The sequence below is a fragment of the Diadema antillarum genome, unplaced genomic scaffold (assembly GCF_040938485.1).
Source record: "Diadema antillarum isolate AM-2024a unplaced genomic scaffold, OU_Dant_1.0 seq00000523_RagTag, whole genome shotgun sequence".
In the NCBI taxonomy this organism is placed as follows: Eukaryota; Metazoa; Echinodermata; class Echinoidea; order Diadematoida; family Diadematidae; genus Diadema; species Diadema antillarum.
In genome coordinates, this window is record NW_027271475.1 from 312101 (window position 1) to 335401 (window position 23301).

At 38.9% G+C, this 23301-nt stretch overlaps 1 protein-coding gene across 1 annotated transcript in view; it reads left to right on the plus strand.

Annotated features, from left to right (window-relative positions):
- LOC139734351 (midasin-like) overlaps positions 1-23301 on the plus strand; it is a 132495-nt gene that overhangs the window by 23947 nt on the left and 85247 nt on the right. The window contains exons 4-21 of the mRNA XM_071645142.1: positions 2134-2357; positions 3433-3505; positions 4045-4178; positions 5008-5115; positions 6404-6587; positions 7569-7778; positions 8208-8279; positions 11273-11436; positions 11817-11931; positions 12785-13026; positions 15087-15168; positions 15774-15982; positions 16877-17089; positions 18024-18247; positions 19532-19653; positions 20440-20576; positions 21147-21251; positions 22402-22515. Coding sequence (XP_071501243.1) covers positions 2134-2357; positions 3433-3505; positions 4045-4178; positions 5008-5115; positions 6404-6587; positions 7569-7778; positions 8208-8279; positions 11273-11436; positions 11817-11931; positions 12785-13026; positions 15087-15168; positions 15774-15982; positions 16877-17089; positions 18024-18247; positions 19532-19653; positions 20440-20576; positions 21147-21251; positions 22402-22515 — 2732 coding nt within the window. The remainder of the gene's footprint in view (positions 1-2133; positions 2358-3432; positions 3506-4044; positions 4179-5007; positions 5116-6403; positions 6588-7568; positions 7779-8207; positions 8280-11272; positions 11437-11816; positions 11932-12784; positions 13027-15086; positions 15169-15773; positions 15983-16876; positions 17090-18023; positions 18248-19531; positions 19654-20439; positions 20577-21146; positions 21252-22401; positions 22516-23301) is intronic.

The window sequence follows — 23301 nt, forward strand, 5'->3', positions numbered from 1 at the left end:
TCCTACTTACGGGCCTGCATGCCTATAATCATTATCAGTACCTTTGTTGTGCATGTATAGCAACTTGTCCTTTCACTTTTCTTTTTAAAGACATTTTTCCTGGAGACAATTTCAAGATACGGCAAGAATTATTAATGCAAGACTTGTTATTCTTGTTATCCTTGTGGATTATACTGTTTTATGCATACATAACAAAGAAAATCGAGTACATCATTTTACTAATGACAATTTCATTCATCCTACCCAGTATTGTGCTAATGAAACTGTGTAATTTGACGTTATTTCATGGACCTCATTTTGCCATAGTCAACTTAGTAAAGTGGTCATTTACCCAGTATTTAGTTAACAAAGAACATTTCTCGGTTCCTTCTTTCCCTATCTCTTGTTTACCGAGTTCAGACATTTTAAATACAAGCAATACGGCATTATTGTTCATTATGAAGCACTTTAACAGAGTAATCATCTCGTTTCTGCCGTTTCTTGTTTCATACAAGTGTTAAAAATTTTGTGAATACTATTTTATTGCAACTGCTATTTTCAAACTGTTGCGACAGCTGATGAGTCTGCAAAGTTATGGATTCGAAACATATCTTTCAACAGCATGAAGATAACAAGTTACAAGACATCAATATGAAGATAACAAGTCACAAGACATCAAGCATACGAAAACTTTCATTATGATAAAATTAAAGTGAAACCTACGTTACCCACCACTCGTTTTATATTACACGTACATCATGACAATATTTTCAGCCGTTAAGGCACGAAACAGCATGTTCCCAACTCTTATCATTTCAGTGCCATAAATCAATAAGTATGAAGCCAATTGTCTTCAAAATATCAACAGTTACGGATTACTGTTCTACTGAAGAGTTTATACGAGGACATGTTATAAAGTCTTGCAGTTTTACAACTATTTTAATTCTTATTTTTGAGAATTGTACCCCCATAATATTGCGACATCGTGTTATAATATTCGTTCACTTAGAGTTGAAGAGAAATTAGTGTAAGAATATATACAAAAACCAAAAAGAAAATGTTCCAAAATTTGCTGCACATGTAGTAGTATTGTCTTTGTAACTTACGTTACATTAACGTGAAACATACGTTACGTGGAATCTAACGACTATATTTTTGCGCACATAGTTTCACATATTTAATCGATGATACTCAAGAATTAGTTGGCAATTTGGGACTGATAAATGTTGAAAATATTTTCTTAAGAAAGTCTGACGTCAAATTATCGAGAAAACAAATTAACATTACCTGTCTAAGGTTTTACACAATAGGACATGCTGTGTTCAGTATAGCATACAGGTCATTTGCCATCCTTCCCATCTGCAGGCAGCATTTACAAACATGGCAGCCGATGGTAACCTTCACATCTGACACATAATTATCTCAATCATAGAATGTAGTCACCAATCTTAATGCATTTGAAATAGAATGACATGGTAACGTATGTTACATGATGAAATTTACGCCCCATGAAAGAAATTATCACACCTTTAAAATAAAGCAAAACTATGTGTTCATATTTTTCAACTACAAACTTGAATATTTGTCTCGTGGATTGGTATAAAAATGAAACCTATTCTAACAACTTTAATTTTCCCGTTTTGTGATTGTCCAATTGTGCCGAAATAGTGGTTTTGGGCCGCTAGTGTGTTAGTATATGTGTAGTGTGCATGTAACAGTGCAATGCTGTGTTTAGCGGTATATTACCGTGTATGTATGTTGTACCTGCCGCAAATGGCTGCACTGCCGCTTACTGACGCAGTTACTCTAGTGAGATATAAAAAAGTTTTGTCAATTTGTGCATATTAATGTAATGAATCATGAACAACAGAGTCGAGTCAGAGGTTATCCATCTTGGACTCGACTCCAAGCTTTACTAGCTTACAAACTGTACCATGCTTACTGCCAGTCGAGGGGTGACATGATTAAAGTAAATTTATGCAACATTTTTGACTTTGTGCTTGCTGAGAAAAAAGTCCTTACTATTTTAGGTTAGCCACACACAACCTCCCTCCCCCCCCCCCCCCACACACAAAACACTCAAGTATACAACACACTAGATCTACAACTAACATCATGATAATTGGTTGATGTTCAATGTATCATTTGCTTTAGGTGTGGACAAGTAAAGACAGAACAAATCTGTTGGACTGCCTCAGCGACCACCTGCTCCTTCCAGATCTGACCGTAACCATAGCGACGGCCTTTTCTCCCATTCTCCTTGAGCTGCTAGAGAGGGCCTTCCAGCGCTCGTTAGCCCAGCGCTTCTCTCTGGAGAGGCACGAACAGCTCTGTGCCGCCTGTGCTGAACTCGTCGCCTCGTTTCCAGATGCCAACACGTGAGTTCACAGATGACGCAATACTGACGCTTTAACTAAGCTAGTGTCTCAAGACACTGTGCCTTGACAACACTGGTGGAAACTTCGTACAAATGGCATTCCCTCCCCTCAGCATTTAAAACCAGTGACAATGTTCCAATCTTATTTGATATGGTACCGGTACAGCAAGAAAACACAAATGCATCAGAATGAATTTGGTCTCCATTGATCAAAACATTAGAACAAAAAAATTTCAGCAACATTTCTGTTAAATTGTAAAATGGAAATGAGGATTTAGTGTATATAACAATGTAAATGTTTGATATTGGTATAAATATTACTAGCAGTGATGCAATTGTTTGTGTCTGGCTACTGCTAGTAAAGAGCTTGAATTCATCCCCCAATTCAATGTAGCGTGGAACAAAAGCCAGATTTTGCCTGTATAACAAGAAGTATTCATATAAGGTGAAATGTTTGTAAACAAACAAATTGGGATAGCAAGTACACAATGTGTATGATTTATTTAGTAGCTGAAAAATCTTGGAAGGCTGCAAGAATGCATTGAAATATTGGTTGTCTTGTCCCAACAATTCTTGATTTCCTAACATTTTGTTTTAGTCGTGAGACAGTGTGTAGTATTGAAATGAAATGTTGTTTTTGCTTAGTGTGGATTATGAATAATTTGGCACAATAAAGTCTTCCCTTAGTGTACCTTGTGCCTCAGTGCAAAGGAATCTGTGTAGATTATTTTCCTTGTTTTGCTTTGTGGCAGATTTGATACTTTTTTTCCCCCTCTGTTATGGTGTCAAGGGTAGAATCTAAATCATACATTGTATGTTGTCCGCAAGTATAATGGTTTGCAGAAATGCTGTTAGGTTTGAAGCTATACATGTAAGTTATGAAATGAAAACTTCTAATGCAGTGTGTGTAAAGTGTTTTCACTGAATAGAAATTTACTACCATCTGTGATGTCTTTGTCGGTCTTCAAATTATTTTGAGTGACATGAGCATTATTTGAAAATGCAAACCCATGGATATACAATATATACAGCGTATTATATCTGTATATATATATATTTTTTATTTTTTATTTCAGATTTATCCAGAAATACCTGCAGACAGCACCGCCAGTGTTCGAGAGACTTGTGCAATCCAAAGCAAAGGGCAAGGTAGAAATTGAAGGAATAACAGTTTCCCTCTTTGGACTTTTGCATTTATTTGTGTTCAAGTGTGCTTTTGTCTGTGTGTGTGTGTGTGTGTGTGTGTGGGTGTGTGGGTTCTTGTTAGGTTATGACTTTGAGTGTGCATGGTGTGGTTGACAGTGGGCTGGCCGTACTTGATAGTTTTACCCAAGTTTTACCCAATCAGCTCAATTTGGTTTGTTTTGTTTTGTTTTGTTTCCATTGTGATTAGAGAGCATGAGGTAGATAGAATTCTTAAGCCAAGAATGCCCTTGCTGCTGGACCATTTTAACCTGTTCCATACTGACTTCTGAAATCCCCATAGACTTAGTACACAGACCACCAGGGTCCCGTAGGAAACGGAATAAGCAATCGAATGGCTTTAGCCGAGATCTGTGTTCTGTTTTTAGCCAGCAAACATGAGGCCAGACTGTGAACGAAATATTTCCATATCTACAGTTAACCAGCCATTTTCAATGCAGGTTCTTTTTCCTCTAATTAATGACCCATTATTTTTGTTTGAGCAGACAGGTGAGGCCACCAGGAATGTTGCCCTGATGACCAGACGCCTAGTGGAGCACTCCCCGGAGGCATATGCTGGCCAGTGGGACTGGAGCACTTTTCTGACTCTACTCGGATCAAAAGATGCCGAAACTAGATGGTATTGACAAAATCTGCTGACCACACCCAGTTTTTTGTAGCTTGATTCGCCTCACGGAATACTTGATTATTACTACCTGCAGCCCTTGTATTTTTGTAATCCTCTCAATAGCCTTGAAATGCTTTGCTAATTTGTGAGATTTTGTGTGTCAAAGTGATACATTGAGAAGTCAGTCACGAAAGAAGTGTTTCATTATCCTGCTTTGGGAAAGTTTTAGACATTCTTTCCATAGGACTTGACATTAAAGTATTCTATTAAGTGACTGTGCTGTATTGCAGTCTGCGAGATGAAATTGAGTGAAAGAATGAACTGAATTACATGTTATTGGGACTCATATTTTGTACATTCATTAATAGGACTACTATGGGACACTGACGTTTGCGTTAATTCCAATACATGTTACTTGTATCACTTTAACGGTATCACTCAACAGGGAGAAAGTCATCATTGAGTGTTCATGGAAACTGAGAACTGCAAAAAAGCAAATTCCACAAATTTTCAACAAAACTTTGCCATACGACAGAAAAATTTAAAAATCTTTCACCAATTGTAAAAACTGTGAACGCACGTGTTCAACAGTAGCTCAGGATTTGCTGCTAGGCAGCATTTCATGTTGTCTGCAGATGTGATGATCCTAGTCCCACTCTGGCCAGGCCTCCTAAAATTGTAAACTTTTGACCTCTTTTTAGTCAGGGGAGTTTCTTAATCAGAGCACAAGTCTTACTTGCAAGTCATCTGATTAATTGTGGGCAGCTTTGCTTTACAAAGAGTGTCAGTTTTATGTGATATTTTGTGGCTTAAGGACAGCAAAATGGATTTTCTTTCTCAGGCACGCTGCTTGCACTGTTGCGCTCATCTCCAGGATGGGCGGCCAGTGTCGCCAGAATTTCTTCCACACTCTCTTCAAGGAGGAAGAGATTCGTCACCACCAGATAAGGTAGAAAATGAAAACATTGTTCTGATCATGAATGCTGTCAATCTTGTCATTTTGTACATGTACTATCTCTTAGTGTAGTCGAAACAAAAGAGGGGTTGTTAAAGGTGAGACTGATTCTGAGAGTTTTCATTTGTATTTTGTGCTGTAGTTGCATTGAGGTGTATTCATGCTTCCATTTTGATGGATAATGCAGTAATTAGTAACGGTCCATCAAGTGCACATAGTTTTTTAGTTAGTTATTTTACCTTTATGTCGAAACTATGGGCTTGTCGGCCAGGACTGCTGGCAGCGTTAACTAAACAGTTAGATGGTGTCATGGCAAAGAATTTCCCAAGAATTTTTGTGTTGTAGATGGTTTTCAAACATTATTTTTTTTTTTTTTGTCAATGAAGATGCTAATGACTTAATGTGAAGTAAGATCATGAGAAAGGAAACAATGTACTGTATATTTTACTGGTGTCAGTTTGATGTGCATATTGTCCAGAATGCTACCAGTTACACTTTACACTTCTGCTAACACTAGCAGCAGGGTGTAAACCCAATGACGTGGTCTGCCCGATATGTACCTGCACCAGAAAATGGGCAATGATGTTAACCCTTTATGGTTCGGCCGATGTACATGTAACAGCAATCATGAGCAAAAGCTATTGACTAGACACATTTGTTCTGTACGAGTAGGAGAAAAGAAAAAGAACCATGTATTAACCCTTTCCATACAGGAACCTGGTGGCCTGTGTATTAAGTCTATGGGAGTTTCAGAATTCAGCATGGAACGGGTTAAAGGGACTGTAGAGTACTGGTTGAGGTGAGGATTCAGGTTTATAACATTCCTAAGTGAGATTATAAGAAACTTGTTATGAAATATGAAAGAGCGTGTAATTTCAAGAAGGATTCAACGTTTATTTGATGAAAATTGGTTTTCAAATGGCTGAGATATCCAAAAAGTGATAATAATAAAAGGCGACAGGCCACTCTCTTTTTTCACCTTTTTTTTTTATATCTCAGCCATTTCAAAAGCGATTTTCATCAAACAAACTTTTGATTCCCCTTAGAATTGCATGCTCTTTGATATCTCATAGAGTGGTTTCTGAATATGTCGCAAAAAGTTAAAAGCTAAATCCTTACATCAAGCAGAACTGTACACTCCCTTTAAATGCAGCCCCCATTTTGAGAGTAGTCCATGGCAAGGAAAAGAAAAAGTGCGGTTAATACGCAGGTTAATACGGAGGTTCATTGCTCCTCTTTTCATGTAGTTATTTGTTTATTTGTTTGTTTCTACCTGTGGTAGTGATGCACAAGATAGCATGAAAGCACCAAGTCTTGTGTTAGAGGACTTAACATCAGATGAAGAAAGGCATGAAACAGAGATGGACACTGGTCACCATCTGATGTCTGCACAGAGCTGCAGTGATGCCATCGTGTCTGTTCACGGTGTCCTGCTTCCCAAGCTTGTTGGACAAGGTAGAGGAAAGGTAAGAAAGTCCTGGGTAACATTGCTATTCTGTTCCTTGTTTCAACACACACCTGGGGCCCGTTTCATAAAACTTGTCATCAGTGACAACAGCCACATTTCTATGACAAATTTGCTCTCAGCCAATCAGATGCAAGGATTTCCGTAGCTTGTCACATCTATGACAACTTGTCACTGATGACAAGTTTTATGAAACAGCCCCCTGGTGCAGTGGGGAGACATGGGCTGCTCGATGGAATCAATCTTATTTGTTGTCCAGAGGGGTTTATTCGAAAACCACATCGCGTAGCACCATGAATGAATACATGTACAACTGTATGTGCATCGAAGCGTACGTTCATCGGTAACGGTTGACTTTAGTCGAGATTCTTTGACTGTCGCACGTGGATACTTACGTAGAGATCAGTAATACAGCTTGACACTATTCAGTAGAAGAATTGTCAATTACATTAGAGCTGGGCCAGCCTTCCCACTCAATATTTTTCTCATGCTGCCAGGTCTATAAGATATTTAATATTCTCCTTGAATATCACCTTCACTGTGTGTAGAAATTTTTCAAAAAACATAACAACATAGAGTTGCTTCTAAGGCAACCTCACTTAAAAACAAAAGTAACTTTTGGGGATTGTGCCTTCAGTTGTGCTGCTCCAAAACTTTGGAATAAATTACCTGAGAAAATGAAGAAGGTCCCTCACTTGCTGTCTTCAAATCTTTGTTGAAGATGTACCTTTTTTCAGAAGCCTTTGATTAATTTGTTATTTGTTTTTTGTGTGTCTAATCAGTAACAATGTCAGGAGCTCTGTTGCATCACAGCGCAGTAGCGTATATTTACATAGTAGCTGCGCTATACAAATTTGTCAAATTATTGTTATTATTATAACAACCCAAAATGAACAAACTTATAATGTCATCGGTACAATGCAAAAAGAGTAAAAAATAAATGCATCTAAATTCTGCAAATATCTTGTCCATCTGGTCACAGAGCCCCTCCCACCATCTGGTCCCAGTGCCTAGTACCAGCAGGAACCTGCGTAGCCTTGCCCTGGCTGTGTCCACATCCAGGGCCGTCCTGCTGGAGGGACCCGTCGGGTGCGGCAAGACCGCCCTGGTGGAGCACCTTGCAGCTCAGACGGGGCGCACTGGTCCCCCCTCCCTCACCAAAGTCCAGCTTGGAGACCAAACAGACAGCAAGGTGAGAGTCCTGTTGCTTTCCTATGGCATATTACACACAGATCTGTAAAATGTGCATCACCACTTTGCTAATGTTGTGCTTGTGTTAATTATTATTAAATTCATCTTTTGTTTTTTGACCCGTTTTGATTTCTTAGCAAAGTTTCATATTTTGGGAATTTTTTTGTTTGTTTAATGTAAATACAGTTATAGGAATATGGACCCACTTATGAGAGCTTATTTGTATTATCGTGAAATTTCTGTTATTTTCTGTGCAAATAGTGGTGGGAACCTTCTGACTATTTTAAATGTGTATTGTGTTTATGTATGATCTGAATGTCCTTGTCATGTGCTTGTGAAAGAGTAAAATATGCTTATTACCTTTCAGTGTGTTTTGGTCAATGGACATCTCAACTTTCAAAGTTGATTTTTTTTTTTGTGGTCTTTTTAGGCTCTGCTCGGTACCTATCGATGCACAGACATCCCCGGGGAGTTTGTATGGCAGCCAGGTGCACTGACACAGGCAAGCAGACTGACTTAGATAGTTATGCCATGTAGTACAGTCCAACATTTCTTTATCTGGCGATCACTTTTTGGGATCTCTCTGTTATCTAGATATGGGCTTACACAAGATTTTCTTACCCTGTTCTTACGTTTTCAGGGCAAACTTTACTAAAACCGAAAAAGAAAAAGCAATTTTGTGCAAATGCATGTACAGTGCAAGGTAATAAAAATGTTCCGGTCACTATGATTAGATGTGACGTCATACCAAACAAACTACCCAACTGTTTCTAAGAGGGAAAAGCATGCCTCTTGTCTGATGGTCTTATCAGGGAGAATGGAGAAAGAGAGTGACCCCCAGGTTTGATGAGCCGCCCTTTTCAGCAAACTCAAAAAGCATAAGGCACGCAAGAAGAGGCATTTTGTTTTATATCCACATGATTTTAACTAAGGCAGATGCAAATATTCATGTAACACTGGTAGTAAAAGTGAATTGACTAGGCATTGTGTATAGCCCAACACAACTTGCCATCAAGTGTTGGACTTCGGCAGATCTAGCTTACATGTACAATTTATGTATCTGGCAATGTCTCTCATCTGGATAGCAGCTGGTCCCGACATGGCCAGTTAAGTGAGGTTGGACTGTATTTCACAAGGCGAGCATTATGTTTCACTATTGTGGACTTGCTGTGAGTGGGATTTTACGATAGTGTAATTTGACAATATTTTATATTCCCTTTTTCTCATCAAAAAGAGAATATAGTTTTAGATTGAAAAGTATTTGTATAAATGCTTAAAAATCAATTTGATTCATTTCAGTATGCACTATTTTCCCCTTTAGGAACCAAGACATGAATTTTGTTGTCAGAGATGTATGTCAGTATGCATGAGTATTTCTTTTTCTATCTGTAGTGGTTTGCAGCCCTTTGCTGGTCCCTTACGATATCTTTTTGTCCCCGCCGAACGAGTTCGAGCAGGGGACTATGAAACGGGCTCCGTACGTGTGTGTGTCCGTCCGTCCGTCCGTGTGTCCGTCCGTGCGTCCGTCCGTGTGTCCGTGTGTGCGTCCGTGTGTGATCAAAATCTTCAATTTGCTACTTCTCTGTCATTTATGAGCCAATTTTGATTCTGTTTGCTTTATATGATAGCACTACATGGGAGCTTTGAAACTTCTACACAGAATTTCAGTCGTGACCTTTGACCTTGACCTTTGACCTATATTGTACATTTTGCTACAAAATGCTACTCCTTCGCCATTTCTAACCCGATTTCGATTCCGTTTGCTTTATATGATGGCACTAGGTGAGGGCTTCAAAACTTCTACACAGAATTTTGACCTTTGACTTCTTTGACCTTTGACCTTGATTTTTGACCTATATTGTACATTTTGCTACAAAATGCTACTCCTTCGCCATTTCTAACCCGATTTCGATTCTGTTTGCTTTATGTGATGGCACTAGGTGAGGGCTTCAAAACTTCTACACAGAATTTTGACCTTTGCCTTCTTTGACCTTTGACCTTGATTTTTGACCTATATTGTACATTTTGCTACAAAATGCTACTCCTTCGCCATTTCTAACCCGATTTCGATTCCGTTTGCTTTATGTGATGGCACTAGGTGAGGGCTTCAAAACTTCTACACAGAATTTTGACCTTTGCCTTCTTTGACCTTTGACCTTGATTTTTGACCTGTATTGTACATTGGCTACAAAATGCTACTCCTTCGCCATTTCTAACCCGATTTCGATTCCGTTTGCTTTATGTGATGGCACTAGGTGAGGGCTTCAAAACTTCTACACAGAATTTTGACCTTTGCCTTCTTTGACCTTTGACCTTGATTTTTGACCTGTATTGTACATTGGCTATAAAATGCTACTCCTTCGCCATTTCTAACCCGATTTCGATTCCGTTTGCTTTATGTGATGGCACTAGGTGAGGGCTTCAAAACTTCTACACAGAATTTTGACCTTTGCCTTCTTTGACCTTTGACCTTGATTTTTGACCTGTATTGTACATTGGCTATAAAATGCTACTCCTTCGCCATTTCTAACCCGATTTCGATTCCGTTTGCTTTATGTGATGGCACTAGGTGAGGGCTTCAAAACTTTTACACAGAATTTTGACCTTTGACTTCTTTGACCTTTGACCTTGATTTTTGACCTATATTGTACATTTTGCTACAAAATGCTACTTCCGGCGGGGACATATATTACGCACCGCGTAATTTCTACTTTTCCTTGTTTCATGTTGTGGTTTCGATGATTCATAGCTCATTTGTTTCTTCCTGCATCCACGGTCTTTGTAAGAGCTGTATGTATTCATATCATGTCTTCAGTGTGTATGAATATTTGTTTATGTATATGTGTGTGTGTGTGTGTTTGTCTGTAATATGTGTCCACTTGAAGATGCTGTACTCTGACCATGGGCATTATTTCAGTAAAGTTAGATTAGTGTAGTTAAGTCCCATTTGTGTTCTTTTGTTTGTTGGTTGTTGTTTTTTTTTCTTTGCTTAATTTTCAAACACCTTGATTGGTATGAATGTTTTGATGCATTTGCCTCAATCTGTGTATGAAATTTTGTAAATGTAGAAAATCCCCCGGCAATTAATCTTCCTCTCATTTTCAAAACAATTTTATGAAGAAATAATTCAATGGATGAGAGTATTTCTATACGGATTTTGCTTTCTCTCAGAAATTTTTGCACATCTTTTCTCTTCCTGCTAGTTCAGCAGTGCATGAGATTTTGGGTAATCTTCTCACTGTCAAGTATTTCACATTTACTGTATATTTTCTGCAGTTGAAAAAACAAAACAAAAAACAAACAAACAAGAAAATGCACAAATGAACCTACAGGTAAAAGAAACTTTCACTTTCTCTGTCTTGATTGCTGTTTAGCTCAAGACTGTTGCAGAAAAGTACTTTTGAGAGCTTTTTGTCTTTTTTTCTTTGAGTTTGGCAAGCCATCATCTGCGCTTTTCCATTGTTTTAAAATCTCAAGTTGAATTTTCATCCACAGGCCGTCAGGCAGGGCCACTGGATTCTTCTGGAGGACATCGACTATGCTCCGATGGACGTCATTTCTGTCCTCCTCCCGCTGCTTGAGTCAAGGACTCTCTCCGTGCCCGGCCACGGGAATGTCGTCAAAGCCGCGCCCGGATTCCGCCTCTTTGCCACCCAGAGGTTTGCCCACCGATCCTGACAAGATCTGTTTGCCATTACCAAGAGCTAATCTGAAATCTGATCAAACAGAAGTGCAGTAATCCAGGAGTCAGTCGGAAACATTCTACTTTTGTGTTCACTGTAGTTGATCACACATGGGGGAGGGGCTTAGGAAGAGCATGTAATGACATCCACCTCAAATTTGCATATATCTGGTTTTGACTTGTATGTCTGCTCTGGCGATATATTTGAAACTTCAAAAGTCTGAAAATCTAAAAAATTTCAATCTGTCAAATGTTTCCAAATATTAACTCCAATATCAGTCCAAGTTTATAGTGCAGGTACAAAAAGCATGTTGAAACAATGGTTACTTTTCTAAAGCTCAAATCCTTGTCTTTTAGGTTGCTCAGCAGCAGTGGAGGCCTGTACAGACAACAGGTATCCCATGGTGCAATGCTGGACCAACTGTGGACACGAGTCCATGTGGAACCCCTCTCACGCGATGAGCTCCATCAGGTATTGTGTGATGACAGAGATTGTTAGCTTCTTCTCTGACAAGCACCACCTCATATTAGAGAAGTTTGATTTTGAGATGTTTGGTAAATCAATAAATGGATAGTTTCACACTGTGTCTGGTCACACATGCAGTTATTTCTCCCTTACATCACATCTTACATGTTTTCGTACTAACCTTTATGTCCTGTAAAAGTGGAAATTTTCGCGGTGTTGAAATTTTCGCACATTTCGCGCAACCATAAACTAGCGCGAAAATAAAAGCACGCAAATATTTTTGCTTGCCATATGTTCCAGTAGTTGATGTTTTGATTCTGCAGAATTTAAAACACGCGAAACTCTTCTAACCCCGCCAAGCGCGAAAAATTAGTCGCGCGAAAATATCCACTTTTACAGTACTGTAAAAGAGGAAATTTTTGCCCATGATAAGTTTTCATGCTTGGGTGAGGTGAATTTCGCTTGTTTTTTACCCCATGAAATGAAAACACAAAGTGGTGTTACATATAACAAGCAATAAATTCTGTGTGCTTTTAATTTAATTTTTTTTTTTCCACTGGTTTCTTGTTACTCAATATTTTTCACTTTTAGAGTACTTGAGCACTATGAACCTGTGTGTATTGAAATTTTTTTTTTTTTTCTGGAACCCTTATATTCTTAATGTATGAAGTGAGCAATTGATTAATTACCTCAGCTTATATCAAAATGGTTATCAGGTGGTTACAGTCCATGGCGCTTACATTGTAGATCAAATCATCTTTAGATTTCAGTGTCACTGTATTTCAAAGTATGTCATGGTTTGCCCATTGTTGTATTTTGAACACTTGCGCCACCACCATTCATTCACCTACTTTCTCAGGTCATCACTGACCTGTACCCAAAACTGACCACAGTGACCAGCAAGCTGCTCAACATTTACTGCCTGCTGACCGCCAGACACCAGGCGTGGCTGGACGCCCCCCGCTCGGGGCAGGAGGGCTACTCAGAAACATCAGAGGGCGCCAGCACCAGCGGAAGCAGGAGTAGTACCAGTGAGCTCGACGAACGTAGTAGATCCCAACTGGACCTGGTTTCGCATGGCATGAGACTTGTGTCTACCAGGTATGGAGGAGAAGGATGTTGTCCTCTTCAGCTGCTGACTTTAAAGGGATGATATAGTTTTGTTTGAGACGGGGATTCTGGTGTAAACTTTTTGCGAGATAGTTAGGAACTACTCATATGAAATTTTAATAAGCATAGAGTTCTAAGAGAATTAAAAGTTTGTTTGACTGAAATCAGGTTTGATATGGCTGAGATATCCAAAAACAAAGTTAAACAAAGTGGGCCTTATAAAAGTTTGTCCCAACTTTTGTTGGGACCTTTTTGTCTCTGAATGTCTCAGCCATTTCAAAACCAATTTTCATCAAATAAACTTTGAATACATCTTAGAATTGTATGCTCTTTAATGTTTTTGATAGGTGGTTTTGCACAAAAAAGTTAAAGGGTGTGTACAGTTCTGGTCAAGGTGAGGATTTAACTTTTGACGTTTTTACGAGATATTCAAAAACGACTATGAGATGTCAAAGAGCATGCAATTCTAAGGGGTATCAAAAGTTTATTTGATGAAAATTGGTTTTGAAATGGCTGAGATGTCCCAAAACAAGGTGAAACAAAGAGATCCTAATAAAAAGTATGGCCTGTCGCCTTTTATTATTATCACTTTTTTTTTTAGATCTCAGCCATTTGAAAACCAATTTTCATCAAATAATCATTGCATCCTTCTTAAAATTACATGCTCTTTCATATTTCGTAAGAGGTTTCTCATTATCTCACTTAGGAATGTTAAAAACATGAATCTCCACCTCAACCAGTACTGTACAGTCCCTTTAATATCTGACTCCTCATCTCGACCATATTACTATATTTCGATTTGAGTCCAAGCTGAGTATGTTTGCCTGTGATTTTTATTCTCCCATATCAATTATTTAATGTTTCCGAAAGGAATGGGCGACTCTTTGAAAACATTCAGGACATGTTGTCCTCATCATGTCTGTATTGCTACTGACAAAGAAGCAGTAGAGGTACCTGTTAAAGAAATCAGTAATGCAAGGATATGAGAATTCATAGTTTTATTTGTGTTTGAGTTCAGATTTTTTTCCTCTTCCTGAAACCCACATTTCAGTCTCTTTGGTAATTCAAATGCATTAAATTGTTTAGAGATTCATAATTTCGGACTTTTTTCCCTCATATTTATAAGTTTCATTTTTTTCAGAGTTTTTACTGCAAGTATTCTAACCCCCCCCCCCCCGATTATGAGGCCAAGGGAATATGAGGCAATGAAGGTCTTACTGTGAGGCATGTGTGTTTGTGGATTTACAACTTTATCATATCTGTTATATTAACCCTAACTAGGCCGGGCTATTTAGGTAGATCATAGAGCCGGCCGTCGACCGCGCGATCGCGACGAAAATTGGCACACACATTGCCTATGATGTAATCTAAAGTACCATGAAGTTAATTTTTTCAAAAATTATCATTGACACTAAATTATGCTAATTTATGCATAATGATGCATGAAATCAGACAATTTGGTATAAATCACTAAATAAAGCTCAAAACAGGCACATTTTTTGTGTAAATATTCTTTTTAGTGTCCTTAGCAAATGTAAGAGAAAAAAATTGCGCAATCAGAAAAAAATTCTTAAGTATTTTATTGTTTTTTGAATTTCTTATGTATTTCTTTGTTTTTTCGACTTTCGAGATTATGTGAAAGCACACGACATTATGGGCCGTGCCACGACAAAATCAAAACTCCAAAGTTGATTATTTGGTTCAGTTGATATTTGATCCTGTTCAATGGGGGCTTGCTACTATGAACAGTGTACTTGGTGTGTTTTTCCTGTAAAGTAGATTAAGATGGATATTTCTGAAACTAATAAATCACAAAATATTGCCTTCCTCAGCAGAGAATGATGCATTGTCTGTTGTTTCCAAGGTTAAAACTTAGCAATTGAAAAGTGATATTACAATATTGCACTTTTCTTACATTTAGTCAGTGTGGTTCTTGATCAGGAATTTAACCTCTTGCACAATTGTCTGACAATTTCCATTCCACGAATTAATGCTCAGGAAATATGTGGCATAAGTGATGAATGATTTTGTTTGTTTGTTTGATTTCCCAGAGATTTGATCAAGTGGTGTGAAAGAATAGTCACAGATTTTGAAGCCAACTCATCTCACACAGCCAACAGAGTTTTCCTGGAGGTATGTATGAAATCATAACAAGAAGTGTGTGCAATGAACCCAAGTGTCTGCCAATTTGGAAATATGGAAATATGACTGTCTGGGAAATGATACGAGTTCTAGGCAAATCATCCCAGCCCGAATGCCCATTTGGCTTTATGTTGGGAGATACATGTACAGTGTACATCTCTTGTGATGTTCACTGTAAATGCATTTGGAGGGGGAGGGGGAGGATTATTTTGTTATAAAAATAAAGAGTGAAAAAGCTCACAGGGTGTGATCCGAAATGAGTATTAAAGATGTTTGTTGTCGATTTGTTGATCTATTCATGTTGAATGCCCTTGACCAGGGGCGGATCCAGGAATTCCGTAAAGGGGGAGCCTTTACAAAATTAAAGCATTTTTTTCTTTTTATTTCTTTCGCCTGGTTCTGCCACTGTTGACAGCAGCACATAATTATTCTCATTATCATACCCCCCCCCCCCCCCATACAAAGTTGGAGGGAGTAAATAGGAATCATTATCAATGATTTCTTTGGCAAAGTTCCAATGGAAACAAAATGAAAGGATGTACGATGCCATTTACTTCAAATACATGAGATTTTGTACGTGGCATATTCTTTTTAAGGCTTTAGACTGTTTCTGTGGGTCCCTCACCACGCCCGAGATGCGCGCCACAGTTGCCGAGGTGATAGGAGGTCAGGTCAACATCACGCGCGAGAAGGCTAGGTTCTACTGCACGACCTACAAGCCAGAGGTCAAAGATCTGGACTCTACCATCTCAGCAGGGAGGGCGAAACTGCAACGAAAAGAGAGGGAAGGCATATCACTAAAGATGTGAGTAAAGTAAAATATGATTGCCTCCTTTCAGCTGTTATGTTTTGTCCTTTCTTCTGGTATTCCTGCATTGGAAATTACAAGCCAGAGTGCATGTATATCCCACATGATGATATACAACCTAACACTAACCACAACATTTTATTCAGTGAATGTGCACTGAAATGATTGTCTGAGCATCTGTTGATGTTCTTGTGTATGTACTTTAATTTGGGGATACTCTTGAGGAGACAGTCCTGTGTTGTAGAGGTTACAGAACAGTCTTTCCTGGTGATATTTCCATAGGTGTATGTAAGGCTTTACAGAAGCACTTCAGACCTAAATGTTCTTTTGCAGTTACAGTAATACTGTGAAAGTGGAAGTTTTGTGCTCAAGTAATTTTATGTGCTAGGCTGGGTAAGATGAAGTTTTGTTTGTTTGTTTGTTTGTTTGTTTTCTTGCAAACAGTCACACTGACTGACTGAGCACTTCAAACAGCTCACCACTGCCGTGATGGTGAAGAGGTTTGGCATCACATAGTACTGTAAACAATATTTGGTCTGCATTTACAGTAATTTTTCTGTGCTGCAGGACTACCAAACGAAAAGAAAACTACAGATTACCTTATAGCAAATGTGTCTGTCCAATACATATATCTACCTTGAAATCAAAGAGGTAGAATACTGGTAGTATTGATATGATAAGTGATAAGTGCGCTTAGAAACACCAGTATAAAGTGCCATATAAATGTAATTATTGTTGTTATTATTATTGTAAATTCACAGACTCTTATGTTAGCACTAGTTTTATGTTGCATGAATTGCACACACACACACACAAATATACAAAATTCCAGCCATCAAAAATTTCCAGTTTTACAGGACTTACAATGTATGTAATTCTCCCTTTTCGCAGGCCTCGCTCATCCAAGTTTGCCTTCACCCGACCGTCAGCCGTTCTAGTGGAGAGAATCGCCTGCTGTATCTCCCAGAACGAGCCTGTGCTGCTGGTTGGGGAGACGGGCACCGGGAAGACATCAACGGTGCAGTACCTGGCCGACCTTCTGGGTCAGAGGTTAAGGGTCATCAACATGAACCAGCAGAGTGACAGCACAGATCTCCTTGGAGGGTAGGTTGAGTTTCAAAACTTTCTTCTTCTTTTTTTTCTCTCTGTCCCTACTATTTTTGACTAGTGACACTGATTGCTTCTTCTTTTTACCCTCAAATTTGTCCTCGGTGAAAATACTTGAAAAGTAAAGCATAGTTCCCAGAAACTGTTGATTTTTGCTCTAAAGTAGAGATCTATGCATGAGGAATGTGTGAAGTAATGCTGTGAAAACAAGTTAGAACAGGGAGGGCGCTTCAGGTGTAATAGTCTGGTACGCCAACTTTTATCATGTAACTCTTGATCCCAAAATATGTGTACTCCAAAACAGCTCACTGTCCTGAAAAATCACATAAGCCAAACAAGTTTCTTCAGAGAGCCTTTTAACTTCTTGCAAGCAAATTCCAAATGGTGGAAGATGAATTTTGAGCCCCTCTGAGAACTATTTTTTACCTTTAGCACACCAAATCTAATAGACATCATCAACTCACAAAGTAGCAATGTTTAAGCCACCACAAAGCACACACTGCGACTTGGAAATCTCAACTGGCAGATAGCCAATGTTTAGTGTCTACCTTTCTACAGTAGTCTCTACTTTTTTTCCTAGGAAAGGTTTAAGATCTATTCTTTTTCTTCTTTTTTTTTTGAGTGTGCAGCATAAGTGCTAATACATTGCATTTCAGAAGGGAGTAGAAGCACCATTTATAATTTGATTCCAAGAGTTAGAGAGACTGTCAGCAATATTTCCACTTCACTGTAATGATAATTTATTCAAATTGTTGGTAAAGCAGCGATATTGACGTCCTCAAAGTTTACTAAACAGTGAAGGAAGAGAAACACAGGTTATTTATAGTGGTAGCCATCCATTGGCAGTTCTAATTCTGCCAGACTCTGTGCCTCTTTTTGACATTTGTCATTTTGATGTGTCGATGCAATGATGATGACCGTGCTCTCCCAGATTCAAGCCCGTCGACCTCAGGCAAGTCGTGGCACCTGTGCGTGAGGCGTTCGAGGACGCTTTCCGCGCCACCTTCTCCGTGAAGCAGAACTTGCAGTTCCTGGGCCACATCCAGCAGTGTTTCACCCAACAGAGGTGGAGGGAGCTGGTCCAACTGATGTCCCACAGCCAGCAGGCTGCCTGCAAGCGCTTCCAGAGATCACACGACAAAGAACAAGGTACATGTATGTCGATAATGACTGTAACCTTCTAGCACTTCTGATGTAAAGCTTTGACAGTCTTTTTATATTTCTTTATTTTTTTCAGTAGCATTGAGGCTTTGGTCCTTACAGTTTTGAGCTTAAATACATGTTATATGTAGTGGTCGCATCCAACTTGTTTTGCTGTATAAAATGTAACTGTCTCCAGTGTAGTACCCTCATTTGAAGATGATGATGTTGATACCATGATAAAAATGAGATAAGTGTTTTCAGTCAGGGGAAAAAAATCCAACAAACTAAAAACAGGATATTAAAGGCACATAGTCCCGGTAGTGTAGTGGGCGCTGTTGATGATACTGACGATCACCGTTAGCATTGATACGAAAATTGCCGAAGTTGAGCTGTCATCAAGAGTAAAGCGCGTAGGTGTTGCTAGGTAACGTTGCCTTCGTTGTCTTCTCTGCGCATCTCGCATTCTGTAGTAATGCCAGGGTGGGTGCATATGTGCTTCTTATTATGACATAACAAAAAAAGTTTGCTAAAGCTGTCATCCCCCTCAGCTGAATCATAAGCTTAAACGTGATCGGACCACTGACTAACAGTGGATCAGACTTCTTCGGACTCGGGGAAATGGGTCACAGCGTAAGCGCTAAAGAGGAGTGGATAGCGTAGGTGTCTATAGGAAACTTGTGCCGTGCGCCCGCATACGCATTTGACTAAACTACCGGGACCATGTGCCTTTAAAGGGGATGGCTAGTACCTGATCAGTGGGAGTCAGTGGGAATGCTGGGGGATGATTGTTCCAATCCTTGTGGATTCATTTAAGAGTACATTATATATCTATTGTTGTGTGAAAATTATTTGCTTCAGAATGGTCTCATATTCAAGTAATGTGCAGTTCAATGTTTCCAGGTTAGCATGCCTGTACAGTGACGGGCGATAGTTAACAAATTAATCAATTAAGCAAATTAATCAACAAAATGAGCAGAAACTTTTCAAGCAAATGTTTTCAAAAATTCAGATACATTTTAAGCTTTCAAATCATTTCTTTTACAAAACTGATAATTCACAATTACATCTTGATTAAGCTGGCAAGATATTTAGAAGTGCCTATTGATTGCCATTGTAATATATACATACATTTTAATGATCAAAGCCTGTTCAGTACCAGTCTGATGGAAGCACTTGTGATTCATCATATTAGTGTTGAATTTCTTTGTTTCAATATTATGGTAATTGAATAGAGAAAAAGGCATCATCGTCATTTTCATTTTGTCCTTCTCACTGTCCATTTCTTGTATGGTCAAGCTGGTGCCAGCAAAAAAGATGTTGTCCTTGAAGGTCAGTGGAGGTCACTGGGTGAAAGGTTACACCAACTAGGCATACAGATTCAGCACTCCGAAAATGCTCTGGCTTTTTCCTTCATTGAGGTGAGAGAACAAAAGATTGTCTTCAGAGTTGTCAGAAAACCAAGCAGTCAAAATCAGTTATCAGCCAATCAGAACTGAGTTTTCACAGACTTATGTTTGATTCACTGATTTAGGTTTGATCTCAACTTTTCACTTGGGACAGGGCCCAGATATGGAGAAAGAGGAAGGGAAGAATATGGATAGGAAAAAAGTAGGACGTTGTATAGGAAGAAAGATGAGAGGAAAAGGACAGATAAAGAGTGAGAGAAGGAAAGGAGAAAAGAGCAAGACACTATTAAATTGACGTGGTGGAGTAGTGTCTGTCAGGAAAGAAAGAGAGAAATAATGAGGCCATTTTGTCGACAAAAGAGAATGATAGAGTGACAGAATTTGTTTGTAAATATATATTCTTTTTTTTTTTCAATTCAAATAACATGTGTTTCATTCAACAACAAATCTTTACAATGAAAATCTAAATGTGATGACAATCCATGTACATTGAAAGGGGCATCACAACAGAAATCACAGCTTGTAAATGGCATGCCTGACAATACAGCATGTATACAGATAAAAAATATCTACAAACAAAATACAAACAACAAAAACAGTGCAAGACTGATATGTGCATTGTAGAATTATTTCAAAAATTATAGGCCTTCTAGTTTCAAAAACCTAATTTGTTCATAGTTCAGTTGTCAAGTATAGCTAGGAATTTAGTAATCTATTTATACTAAAATAAAAGGACTGTAGTGTTCATTTTTTTTGGTGAGTAATTGGTGAATTTGTTTGACATACTCCTCACTGTAGGGGACTTTGGTGAAAGCGTTAAAAGCCGGTGATTGGATTCTCCTGGATGAGATCAACCTAGCCACGGCCGAGACCCTGGAGTGTCTCAGCAGTCTCCTTGAAGGCACCGATGGTTCCCTTGTCCTCATGGAAAGGGGGTAAGCAAAAGTACCCTTCTTCTGCAGGAATGGGTGGGATGCTTTCCAGTGATTTATCATCCTCTTGGTTGATTGCCGTGGAAACCTGATTTGATGAAGGTGTCTTCCGCAAGCCCTAAGATTTACATCTGTACCTTGACTGACCATGATTTGAATGTATTTTCGTACTGAGCCATAGTTTGTATCTTATGCATTTTGTGGTATATCTTTTCGAATACTGAATACGCCGAATATTTCGTGAGGTTTTTACTTTCACAAATGTTGCGAGTCAGGTGCTGTCCGCAAATTTAAAAATGCATGAAAATATTAGCTGATCCAGATATGAAGGTGATGTGCACGCATACAGTGTACATTTCTCCATTCAGTACCGTACTGCATGAATTGCAATTCATCGAAATTCGAATTCGCGAAATTGCTGGGAAGCCCCGATTCAGGAAAAATTAGACTCACTAAATATATTGCGTATATAATACAGTCATAGGGAAGTGCAAGATATGATTCTGTTTTGTTTTTATTGCGAATGTTCCGTGTGGCTCTAAATTCTGACTTTTCTGACTTTTCCATTTTCAGGGACACGAAGCCTGTTGTGAGGCACAGAGACTTCCGTCTGTTTGCCTGCATGAATCCTGCCACTGATGTCGGCAAGAAAGAGCTCCCTCCGGGGATCAGAAATAGGTAAGGTTTCGATCAGCAATTTGCTCCAGTCAAAGTCAGTGTATCATTGTGAAGCATTGGGACTTGGGTTCCATTAGCTTCCAGGTGCAAAAGTTGGACTGAAAAGTGAAATTACACAATGGATTCCCCACCCCTTTTTTTTTGGCATTTTGTAAACTTTGAAGGGGTCATCTGTGTCCTCTGTGTATCCACTACCTACGTGTGTACATGTACATGCTGGAAAGCTGTGAAAATGCTTGAATTTTCTGTATAGGAATGAAAATCAGGCCAGCTATTCAGACAATTGAGATGTGAAGATGCAGGAGCTTTTAATCATTGTCTCTCTTTCTTCCATTTGTACTATGACTCTTCTATGTTCTACATTCTTTGCCAAAGCCATTAGATTTACAGACTGTGTGTTCCTCTTACCACTGTTATCTTAAAGGTTTGTGATGTTAGTAACCACTACTGCATTTAGAAATAACTCTCTCTCAACTGATGATAAGTAAAAAGAAAAAAAAAACTGTTGTGGATATGTTCAATTGTCCAAACATTTTCAGTACCTCACTCTATGAAATTATGAACTAGGTGCATTGTAATCAAAGAGCGGAAATGAATTACATTTTGACCAGATTGCCAGGTAATTTCAGTTACATGCCTTTGTGTTTGGTTGTTTGTTTGTTTTCTCAGATGCAATGAAGACTTAAAAGGAAAGACTTTCGAGATAAATGCTCCATTTTTGTTGCATGTGGACATGATATTCAAATATACATGCAGGTGTACACTGTACACACAGGTCTTATGGGATAGTGCAGGAATGAAAGTGTGAGTAGTTTGTGTGCACTCTGTATATAAGTGGAGCGTTGCAAGTCCTCTTCACCAAATACACCAAACTGATTTCTAGTATTATCAGCGACCCTCCTCTGAGATCATTCACTCAATCAGGTGTGTGCCGAATGTCGTAGTAGTGTTTGTCAGTCTTACATGTGGTTCATGCCTTTTGTTGACACACCTCCCAAACAAGTAATCTCAATTTATAGTGAAAGAAAACAAAGAGGTGCAAATGTATTTTCAAAATATTCTCCCTTGTCGTGAGCTGTGGAAAGTTCAAAGAGAAAAGAGAGAGAAAATTATGGAATTGTGGAGTTACGCGTTTTGTTTTCTGTTGCAGATTCACAGAGTTCTATGTGGACGAACTTGAGGAGGTTAGTGACCTACAGATACTGACCAAGAGCTACCTGCGAGCACAGTCCATCACAGAGGCCCAAGTGGAAGGCATTGTCCAGTGAGTGACTGCTCCATTCACCATGTATATGTATCACGACTGTTATTTTGTATGATTGGACAGTAGTGAATGGTTGAGCTGTATCTTGAATGAATGGGATGCGTGATGTTTTTGGTGCACAGAGCACAGTGTAAACATGATGGTGTCACAGTGCTGAAGCTGTGTGCTACTTACTGTGTGTGTTACCCTGTATATCAATTTGTCATTTCAGTTGCGTGTATACTTGGGATTGGACATGCCTCTGTTAATCTGGATAGAGTTCTATTTTGAAGAGTCATCAAAATTATTGTCCCCGCCGAACGAGTTCGAGCAGGGGACTATGAAACGTTCCGTACGTGTGTGTGTCCGTGTGTCCGTCCGTCTGTGCGTCTGTGACCTTTGACCTATATTGTACATTTTGCTTCAAAATGCTACTCCTTCGCCATTTCTAACCCGATTTCGATTCCGTTTGCTTTATGTGATCGCACAAGGTGAGGGCTTCAAAACTTCTACACAGAATTTTGACCTTTGACTTCTTTGACCTTTGACCTTGATTTTTGACTTATATTGTACATTATGCAACAAAATGCTACTCCTTCGCCATTTCTAACCCGATTTCGATTCCGTTTGCTTTATGTGATGGCACTAGGTGAGGGCTTCAAAACTTCTACACAGAATTTTGACCTTTGACTTCTTTGACCTTTGACCTTGATTTTTGACCTATATTGTACATTGGCTACAAAATGCTACTCCTTCGCCATTTCTTAAACCCGATTTTGATTCCGTTTGCTCTATGTGATGGCACTA